Raw genomic sequence first — 11,470 nt, forward strand, 5'->3', positions numbered from 1 at the left:
CTCATGCAGCATTCGGTTTTGCACTTTTTAAAGACAAAAATAATCAAAAGTTCTTATTCGCAATAAATTACATTTTTTACATCTTTCTTAATCCTTCACTCTCTTTTCTTTTTAAGCTAATTTTAGGGCCGGTACATACAAAAAAAAGAAATATATATATATATATATATATATATATATATATATATATATATATATATATATATATATATATATATATATATATATCAAATAATAATAATAAAATTAATGATTATTGGTAATAATTATCATCATCATTATTATTCAATAATAATTAATATGATTATTATTAATGGAACATATTAATAATATACATTAAACAACATTGATGATATAAATTCTAATGTTGCCTTTTAAAAGGTCATTTATTAAGTATTTGTGCGTTACAAAAATAATGATGATCACAGCAAGAATATCAATGACCAATAAAATAAAAATCTTTTTTATCTCCTATCTTTGATATTTAGCATGAAATAATTAAATAATTGATATTCATTAGGCTCCGCACTAACTACATATTTTCCATCTTCGATGGAAAGAGCGCACATGCTGTAGGATTTCCTCCCGCTGAAGCATGTGCTTGTGTAATCAGGAAACCCCACGTTCGGAAAGTCTTGGCGAATTCTGATACTTCAAGTTAAATTTAAGTTGGAGAATTGTTCCCTGATTTCAAAACGTTGGCTAAACTAGTGATTAGTCAAAGTCTCCAGGCAGCAAAGCATGAACTCAACCACCAGGTCCACATCAAAACCTTGAGATATTCGATTACATGCAAGTGAGAGAACAAGTCATGTCTGAAACTGCACTGAACTGAACTGTGCTTGTGAATTATTCACAACTGAATTGCAATTGTTTAATTTCATTGTTTATATGTAGTTTCTGGAGCCACAGTCAGTTATTTTCATAACTGTGAAGAGAAAATTACATGTCATCTGTTAGATGAATACATGTAACAGCTTACTGATAATTATACAGAATGAAAATGTAATTCAATCGAATATGTCATTATTATAATTTTTAAAATTGATCTGTAAGACTTGACTGACAGATTTTTTTTTGACATTGTTAGTCAAAATGATAGAACAAAGTGTTTTGTGGAACTCACATAATCACTGTTATATCCACAGTTGCTTTCAAAATTTACCTTTCACTAGACATTACAATATAAAGAAAGTGATTTTTTTCTGCAAAACATTGACTTGTTTACCTCTAGAAAGCTATTTGAGAACTTTTAATTTCTCAGATTTTCATAATCATAAATATTCTAATTTTCTTTTTTACTTTCTTTTTAGTGACATTTCTTTAAAATTCCAAATTAAAAAAATAATTTTTAACATTAAGAATAAAAGTGGGTGTTCTTCTCATTTTTAAATCTAATTGTAAATATAAATGAGTTAAAGACAACATTTAGAGATACATAGCAGCAAATGCACTTTCTTTCTTTTCTGTTTTCTTTGTAAATTACAGTGAATATTTTCATGAATTTTTCATGGAAAATATATTAATTTACTTCTCTGTAATGTCAGCTGTATAGAGCTATAAAGTTGTGATAACCTCAGGTAAGAGAACATAACTAAAACACATGCCAAACTTGTTTCCCGCAACCCCAAAATATTTCCACCAAACCAGTTAATAATCTCCTCCAAAACAAATCAAATGAAAAAGATTAATTCTGCAGAAAACAAAAAACAATGATTTTACATTTCTAAGCAAAACAGTACGTAGTCGTTTATGAAATGAGGTGATGTACTGAAAGTAAGTCCTCTTCCTGTTGTAAGACAGTAAAGGTTTCAAAATCTCTCTAAGTGAAGAAGTGCTAAAGGTAAACATGAGCAGCTGCTGGAGGAAAACACAGGATCCCTTCCACCTATTGTTGTATATATATATATAAATATTCTTCCATCTAAGATATTGTTGGCATATTCTGCACAAATCCCTAAATACACCCCCACTTAGCGCAAAACATTTGGACACAGAGAGACAGGCAACTAACTTTCTTAAATTTCAGTGCAAAAGAAAAAGAGAAAATATATTTGAGTGACAGCTACAGTAAACATGACAGCTCAGAACAAGCTGATCAGCAGCAGTTAACTGGCAGACCTGGCATAGCCCAACCTTTTCATTACACCTCCACATATATCCTCTATAAGTCTGACATCCTTTCGAGGCATTTTCTGCCTCCATACGTTGATGTTTGCTGGTGAGATGTCTCCTTCGTACATCAGGTTGTACAGGTTTGTGGAGGTGGTAAATGTCAGCTGATTGAGGGCTGCTGGCGACATAGGAACTCCCAGGAATGTGTGTATTGTCTCCGCTGTCTCCTGGGGGAAGCTGACCACGTCCTCAAACCTCACTCGAAGGTAGGAGTCCTCGGGGAGACTCTCAGCAACTCGAAGTGCTGCCGCCGTGTGAGCCAGCCATAGATGAGCAAGGATCAGGATAGGGTTCGTCTCTGATCGGGACAGCAGCCACTGGATTGTTTTAAACTCTGGTGCAATTGCTGGGCACCCTCCCCTTACAGAATCCTCCTTGAATATCAAGGAAAGGTGCTGTGGGATGTTTTTCAGTGAGTAAAGACTGGGTTTGCTGTTATAAACCATGAGATAAATCCATGCCCGAGGGTCTCTGACCAAATAGACTGCCCTCAGGGAAACGCCAACCACTTCTTGAATGAAGGGCAGTTTAAGCGTCCAGCTGCCACTCCGCATGTTGAGGACCACTTGGGCGTTGGGGTACTCCGCAACATGCCGTCTCATCTCCCTAACGTACTCTGCGTCTCTGTCCAGGCTGGCCCTCAGCCTGCCCTTCAGCTCAGATGCAGGCTCCCTCCGCCTGGATCTTTTCTTTCTGTCTTTAGAGGGGCTTGCTCTCTGGGGTTGTTTGACCCTGCTGCCCTCTGCAAGCTGGATATTTTGCAAGTGCAGCTTGGTATTGTGCACAAGTGAATGCAGCCAGCTCTGAATGATCTTAAACCGTCCATGCACAGCATCTGTCCTTGACCACTCACAGGTGTCAACCAGTGAGTCAAACTCAAACTCAGTCTCAGGAATATCCACATGTTCAGTAGGAACCCTTATGTAAACAAAGTCTGAGTTATTATAGAAAAGGTGCTTGAGTATTTCTGACCCCGATCCAGGAAGAGCTGTTATGACCACGGTGGGAAGGGGGAGCCGGTGCTGCTCATACAACCTGATTTGTTTGCTTACTGCACTTTTGGTGTCTGCACTTTTCCACTTTACTCCACAAAGAAGCTGATCGCAGCTGTTGGACACAAACAGCAACTCGACTATCCAGAGGAGAAGCACAGAGAGCAAGGCATAGCGCATCAGTCTGCTGAAGCAAACATAAAACTTTCTCTGCATGGTCAAAAATCCTATGGCCACACAGAGAACAACGCCCGCGATCACATTGAGAGTGAATCCAATGTCAAAGAGCTGATTATCGTTGCTAATTTGTTTAGGGATGTGCTGCGTCCCAAGGCCATATCTAGTGATTTGATATCTATCTTCAACTTTGCAGTGACCGCCAAATCCTATATAAGCCAATCTTGCTCCAATATCTTTATAGTTAGTAACTATGGAAACAATCTTCTCTGTATTATTTATGGTTAAAGAAAGCCTCACACCATTTTTGCTGTTATCTATAAATCTACAATTGGACACTTTAACATATGGGCCATGTAACACATAAGCTACTCTGCTGACTGCGCCTGTCATTGGAAAAGTGACATTGACATACTGTGTCCACCTCTTTTTAAACTCCGCAGCCTGCTCTGCCTCCTGTATTCTGGTTTCAGGGCTGTGACCCTGGCTGTCAAACCAGAACATTTTATAATGAGCATCCCACACATCCATCATGGCACCGTTGTATTTATCCATAAATCTAAAGGGAACATATTTGAAATCAATGTCTAGGTTGTGGAAAAAAGCACTGAGAGACTTCACAGGGGAGTCGGCCCACTTCTCAACGTGGTCGAGCACCAGCAACGTTTGGGAGTTTAACAGAACCAAGGCTCTGAAAACACTTTTTAATCTCATGGCTGCGGAGTATGCTGACACAGCCTCCCCGCTCACAAACATAGTGTCCCTGTGCTCAGAGGCAACAATCACCTCTCCTCTGGCATCACCCACCCCCTCATCAGTCCATCGCAGCCACTTGGCACACTCCCCTAACTGCCCCTCCCATGGACTGTTACATTGGCTGGTAGGAGATGGACTAAACACTAAAACATTGTTAAGATAGCTGTATTTGGGACCGTAAAGTGCTTCAGATACAAACACCTGCCCATTGGGAGCAAATGTGAAGGAGTTCTGGTCTGGGTGTTCATGGCCAGGATTAAAGCTGTTCCAACCATCTATCCAGGAGTAAGGTTTGTCATGAACAATGTCATAGACGGCACGGCCGCCCAGACGTCCAGACTTAAAGGAAACAAAAGTATTACTCTGGCCAGCAGGAAGACCAGCTCCATAGGTAACAACCCCCCAGTTAGAGAAAATATGCATCCTTGCTTTGCCAAAGTCATGGGGAGGTTGTGGTGTGAGATGTGAGTTGTACCAGATGTACTCTGTGTGGAGCGTAGCCCAGCGCTGGGCCGACGACTGCCCCATGGGTCCATCCTTCGGTCTGTGCTTCCGAATCTGCTGAGCCAACCAGTTTCCTGTTCCATTCTTCATGACGAACGTGTCGAGGAAAGCCAGCTGACTCTCCGGTCCGTAAAACCAGTTGTAGTTGGAGTCTGCTATGCCGACTGTCCTCTGGAAGCCTGGCAGCAGAGTGGCATAGTAAAACCAGAAGTGACCCCGCAGCCAGTTGTTCTGCATGTTGTCGATGTTAAAATGGCGTTGGGCTAAAAAGACGTACTGCATTATGGACTTGGCTGTGTAGCTTCCATAAGCGACTCCCTCATCCAAAGAGCCATCCACAATATGATTAAGGAGAAACATGGTTTTCTCCATGTAGTTCACTGACACCTGTTTCCAGATCATCGACTCTGGGTCGTTATGTGAGCCCACCACTATTGCACCAGTTAGGATGGCTAAGATATTAGTGGTTTGATGGTTTTGGAGGTACTGTTTCCCCCATGCTCTGTATTTGGAGAGCTCATACAGTGCTTCTGTCTCTGAGCGAATTTTCTTGAGGTATGCATCCCTCCTGCTATCATCCAAGAAGGAGTAAATAAAGTCATAAGCAGTTGCAAACCCAGTCAGAGAGTGGGCTGTGGGGACCTCATCATTCGGTGCACTGGTCACTTTCCAGTCTGGGTAGTTGGCCATCCTATCCATAAACTTTAAAAGAAACTGCAGGGCGGCCGAGTCCTCGGGGCACAGCAGGCAGTAAAGAGCCAGAGGGGGCAAGTTGTTCCCATAGATCTCATTCCACTTGCTTGTAAACTCCTCATGTTTTGCAGGGGGGATGTAAGAGGGAGCGTTGGAAAGCATGGTGAGCACAGCTGCCCGGATGACTTTAAAGATGTAACTGTGGGTGGTGGAGGACCTTTGCCTCAAGTGCAACACGTCCGCCTGGTTAAAATATAGGTTGGGGTGTGAGTCGGCAGAGTGGAGCTTCCACTGCTCGAGCTTGACCTGTGGCGAGTCATCGGTGAAAAGGTCTCTGTCTGTGGTGTTAAAAACTCCAGAGAAAGCTGTCCCCACTCTGAGGAGTGGGAGTAAAAAAAGCAGATGTGCAACCCACATATAAGCCATGTTTCATGGCATCACTGAATGCATTTCGGAAATTCTTTGAATTTCTTGGAAATTGCAGATAGCCCACGGAATAAAAGTTTTCTTCCCCCTCTTTTAAAATGTTTCTGCAATGTTCAATAAGTTAACGGAAGATTTCACACAAAAAAAAGTCCGTCAACTTTATATAAAAACACATTAGAAGGTACATGGTAGTCTTTACAAGGAAAAAAACTTAAGTGGAATGGGAACAAAAAAAATATTTCCATCTGTAACAGTCTGCCTCAACAGGCAATGGGAGAGAAAAAAAAGACATTTTCGGAGGGGGGAGTCTGTTTATATCCAAAAACATATTCCTCGTGCTTGTTGTCCTCCTTCCTCGCGTCAATACGGAGATACTGCCACCTCCACGCTCACCGGTAACTCCTATTGATCTCCTCCTTTCAACATATTGCTCGCACGGACAAACATCAGTCAGCCCCAGTCCGTGTCCGGTCCAATCACAGCCGCCCAGAGGCTCCGTGCGCAGCCAGACCGAGCCGCAACATCAGCGGGCAGGGACCGCGGCGGGCACCGCATCCCCGCAGACAGCATTGCTTCTCGGTTACACAGCCGCCACACTCCGAGGTGGTTCTGTGCGTAAACACTGAGCTGAATGTTGCTCCCTTTGCATCGTTAAGCCCTGTTCTGTTCTCTCTCTCTCTCTCTCTCCCTCTCTCCTTTCCCCTCCTTTCTCTCTCAGCGTCTTGCCCTCTGATTAGTGTGAAGTCCGAGTAGGGGGAAAGTTGCCGTCACTCCTCAAGTATTCCAAGAATGAAACATTTTCCCCCTCGAATGTCTGCAAGAAAATGGAAAACATCTCCCTTCGACCCCAAAAAATAACCATTAGTTCTCATTGTCCGTCTAGTGAGAAGAGAGAATGTTCCCGCTGTTGCTGCATACACACATCCCAGAAGTGAGTGTGTGTGATCTCCCGTTGTGTCCTCCCGACTGTTCAACACAGCCAGTTTGATTGTTTTCCTGCACTGGATGGAATATTTTTCCACTGTACAAACTGTAGAGGGAGCCGTGGCTTCAGCAGCTCAACCTCATGTGAAAGATGCATGGATTCCCAATCTTTTACACGTTTTTTTCTTCTTTTACAAAATTACTTACTTTTGCATGTAATTTTAATAAAACAGCAAAATTAAATAAACAATTAAATTAAATATATATCTATTGAAGTGTAATAATAACATTGACGGATGCCCAATTTATGTAAGAAAATGAAGATGAACAATGAAGAATGGTATGCAGTTGCTCACACTCATTACCTGAGAATCATTTGGAAACCAGGGTTAATTGTTTTCCACATAGTCTGTGTCTTTCCTACTTGGAGCAAACAACGGTCAGCAGGCTCCCAGTTTAGAGAATCAGAGAAAAAAGATTAAATGATCCAGGTTCACTCCCAGAGCAAGTCTGGCCAACGAAGTGGATGTATCAGCATGAGCCTAAGCTGAAGCATGGCAGATAAATAAGACCATACAAAATGATCAACAATTCCAATGCTTCATATAGATTAGCATTTATCTCCCTTACTGTATCAAAGACAGAAGCAGCAGGGTTAAGGATGAGTTTCAGTCCAGAAAATCTATTCAGTGTCTAGTTTGTCACTCAGATTCCCAACTTTCCATAACATTGATTCACTTTTTACTCCTAAATCAAATCTCAAAATGCATCTGTTAAAGTTAGCACTAGCAAATAAAGTGCATTGTAATAATTATTTTTGATTAACTAAATACTTTGAAAAACTAACCTATACTTCACCATACACCACCGTGTGTAATCTCAAATATGTGAGTATTTATTTTTGTCAGTTTTGATGATTATGATAGCTATTGAAAACCCCAATGCTTACAAAGTGCTGTATTGGAAAAATTGAGTGGAAGGATAGCCATAGGCATGGCAGGATTGTGAAGCAAAGTCTATTAAAAAATTTCGGGAGATTAAAAAAGTTTTGACTTTCTCCTATTATCTTCATTAGTCAACACAAACAGATGTATTCAAGACATAAGCTACAAGGAGAAAAGATCTTACCTAAGAAAAAAGAATAGACTGTTAGATATTTGGTACTTATTGGAATCTGTTTGCCAAAATCAGAGAAAGAGTGAAGAAAAACAAAGTTTCCTGAGGTTTGGTGAACAGTTTCTACTGACAGTGATGATTTGGGGTTTGATGTCACCGGCTGGTGTTGCTCCACTTAGTTTTATCAAGGAGCTAACCATTCAGGGAGAAGCTTTTATAAATCATAAAGTGTGCAATCAGATGAGGAGTCTGAGAGATAATAAAATAAGAATTTCAAGCACCCAGAGGAATTTTCTAAAGGTAGTCACACACTAACTAAAAACACACAAGAAGAAAAAAAATGTTTTCAGTAATTGTATGGAAATAAAATGTATTTTATCTTAATTAGCAAGTAAGCCAAATTAGCATTACTGTTAATAGTCAAATCCAAACGAATTACATTTATACTCATTGCTGTTTTCTTTGTAGCAAATTTCTTGATGCAGCAGAAAATCCATCCAGTGATTTCACAAACAGAACCATTTAGAAAAATCTCTGACATTTACTCATCCTCCTCACACTCAGTGCACTCTCATTGATCAAGTGTACCAATTCAGTCTATGTATATTAGGCTTCTGTTCTGCATCTCAATTTGCTGATGGATTGCATTCTCTGCAGTGACACCACATGTGTGTTCTGCTGCCTGGTATGCCTCAGGGAGCATTCTCGTCTTATTATTTTTTTTCACCCGTCGGCTTGAAAGCACAGGTTTACTACAGGCACACAGCTGGTTTTATCAGATCACTGCAGGAGACCCACTGTTTCCTTTGTGGGAGATATCTTTCATATGGAGAAGAGATGTATCAAAAAAGCTGCCTCAGTGCAAACACTGATGATAATCTCAAACTCATGTCAGTCAGATCTCTTCACAAAGTCATATGTTATATGATATGAAAGCTTTAAAATAAAAGCTAAATATAAGTGTTTACAAAATGGCAGCCAACCCATTAACCAGGTGCCAATTAGGGAGTTTAAAAAATACCTAATCAATCAAAGGAAAATCTATAGCTAAATCTAAATAGTAAAACACTAAAACAAAAATAAATACATGAAGTCTTAAACGTACCCAAACCACTGATAAATATTTAGTTTTTTAACTGGACTTTAAAATTGTTATACCTTCAATGTGATGTTAATCGTTTTTAATGTACACTGTGAAAAAAAAATCGCTGTAGAATTTACAGTAACTTACTGTCAGCAGGGTTGCCAGCCAGTTACTGTAATTTTTACGGTAACTGGCTGGCAGTTACCGTTTACGGTAAAGAAATACTTCTCACCTATGAAGAAATACTCTAGGTGGCAAAAGGACCTGCTTGTGCCCTTGATGCCGTTTCCTGAAAAATAACAATGTTCAGTGATATTAGTTTTAATTTTAACTTAACCCTGGTGTTGTCTTGCGGGTCAAAAGTGACCCACTGGCATGTTTAGCTGTAGAAAAAAATACCTTAAACTATCTTTTTCCAACTTGAAACTTTATGACTTTTCCTAAATTGACCCCATCATTAGAAAAAGTGATACTTTGCTTTTGTTTATGTTTCCATTTGGGCTGTACACCACTATGGTACAAGGATTGTCTTATGGGTCATTTCTGACCCGTGAATTATAAAACCATTTAAACAGCAGAAAAAAATTCAAAGGTCACACAGAAACTGTCTCTAATACACACACACGCACCTACACACACGTCAAATAAACTGGATTGGTGTATGAATTTAACTTGTGTTTGACCTGCACCTGCACCTGCACCTGCAGCTAACCCCTCACATCACACAAGCTCCCAAACACAACAAAAAAACAATCTCAGACATAATAAAAACAAATTCAGTATAGAGGATATAAAGACGCCCTAAATCAAAATCTTAACAGCTGTAATTTTTTATTTAAATTTAATGTTTGAATGCTGTGGGATTTGAATGGCATCCTTAAATAATATAGTCACAGTGGTTAAAATTGTGAGTGGCAAAAAGGCGATTACAAACGAATTGGCTGCAAATCCATCAAAACCAAATGCAAGAAAATACAAATAAATATGCTACATCAACACTGGCTTTAAAAAATTGATGCTTCCATCCTTTTTTTCCCGTTTGACATGCATTTCTACCTTTTAGTCTGAATGACATTTGTTCATTGAATCCAATCCTCCATCCCACATTCATGATCTCTGGAGTGAAGAGGATTTTTCCATTTCTGCAGGCAACAAGTTGGAACCACATCTGGCAGCAGCTTGTCTCGGCGACGTCAAGGCTGCCGTTTCTCTTTCCAGTTTTCCTTTGTGATTTTGCGGAGGAGGTGGGAACCGCATTCGCATTCGCTGTCACTCCTGCTAAACTTTTTTGCTTTATTCATAATCTTGTACAAGAGACAGGCATTGCGAAAAAAAGCATAAAAAAAAAGACCGTTTTACTTCTACAGCACTGCATCAGTTATAATTTTAGACATTGTGACTAACGAGGGTGTAAGATTTTGTGAATTTAACATTGTATACATTTTTTAAAATTATTTTTAAGACATTTCTCTTTTCTCCACTTAAAATATTTCTTTACTTTATCAATCACCTTGGATCTCAGCAGGATACTTTTAAGTAATGTGATATTCATTTAGCTGCCCCCAATAAGAAATATGCTTTTCTTTCATTGAGAAATTGTTAATTGAAATGAATCGTGCCCCTACAGGATGTGAATATTGTTCTCATCACACGAATTAAACTTCTTTGAAGTTTAACTCTCAGAAATAGCACACCTTCCCCGTGGATGAAAAACTCCGTGCAGTTTCCAGGACCCCCAAGGCCATTGAACACCCCTAGATTGTGGCAAATGTAAAAGTCTTCAGCATAAAGGCAATCGTGATGGTATCTTACTAATAAGTAGGATTTCATTGCTATTTTCTAGCCTTCCAATTCACACCTATACTACAACATTTCTTAAGAAGTGGTGCAATTGTTCTACATGTGTGGAAACACCTGCACCTCCACTATCGGTTTCAGTCAAACTGTGGATGAGAAGACTCAAAGAGGACTTGATTTAGCATGTCAGCGGCACAAGAGGATGAATGGGAGATACAGTGGACACCTGGTATGTGGAAAGATTAGGAAGCACAGCCGCCAGCAAATAGCTCAAATCAACAAGTTACAATTCTCTAAAACATGTTTCTACTCTTGAGGGACAGCCAGTCCGTGGCAAAGAAAATAAACGATGATCTCAAGATTCAACCAACGGCATGTCGAAATGCTTAGGTATTTCAACTTCCCAAGATAATTATTTTTATTTTAGATATGCAGTACAAAATAAATAGTCTGACCGATTTTCTGCAAATAATTTTGCCTTAAATTTCACAGAATAAAAAAAGCTATGAATAGGTGAATCCGATAATACTGAATTGTAAATAAGGGAGAGTCCACATTATTTTTTTTCTACAGAGCCTGGGCACCACTGAGCGTGTCATCCTGCTCAATATTAATAATTTAACTTGGCTCCATGCGTAGGACAGTTCTATCTGAACTCATGTAGGAGGAATAATCCACTCTTATTTTGAAAAATCTGTTTTTTTCACTGATCACTGTAAGTTGATCACATCAAGGCTCTGAAGTAGCTTTTTATGAGTTTTGCTGCAACTATGGTAACATAATATTTGAAACACTATGATCTGCTGCTTATGGTTGTCCCTCTTAC

At 39.6% G+C, this 11,470-nt stretch overlaps 1 protein-coding gene across 1 annotated transcript; it reads right to left on the reverse strand.

Annotated features, from left to right (window-relative positions):
• Positions 1 to 1,337: 1,337 nt before the first annotated feature.
• On the reverse strand, positions 1,338 to 6,696 carry dsel (dermatan sulfate epimerase-like). The gene has a single exon (XM_005814472.2). The coding sequence runs from the start codon at positions 5,721 to 5,723 to the stop codon at positions 2,109 to 2,111; it is 3,615 nt and encodes a 1,204-aa protein (XP_005814529.1). The 5' UTR covers positions 5,724 to 6,696; the 3' UTR covers positions 1,338 to 2,108.
• Positions 6,697 to 11,470: the final 4,774 nt, after the last annotated feature.

This window comes from Xiphophorus maculatus, chromosome 21 (genome assembly GCF_002775205.1).
Source record: "Xiphophorus maculatus strain JP 163 A chromosome 21, X_maculatus-5.0-male, whole genome shotgun sequence".
In the NCBI taxonomy this organism is placed as follows: domain Eukaryota; kingdom Metazoa; phylum Chordata; class Actinopteri; order Cyprinodontiformes; family Poeciliidae; genus Xiphophorus; species Xiphophorus maculatus.

Excerpts from the sequence above, each read along its gene's own strand:
- dsel (XM_005814472.2), bottom strand. The coding sequence starts at position 5,723 with ATGGCTTATATGTGGGTTGCACATCTGCTTTTTTTACTCCCACTCCTC.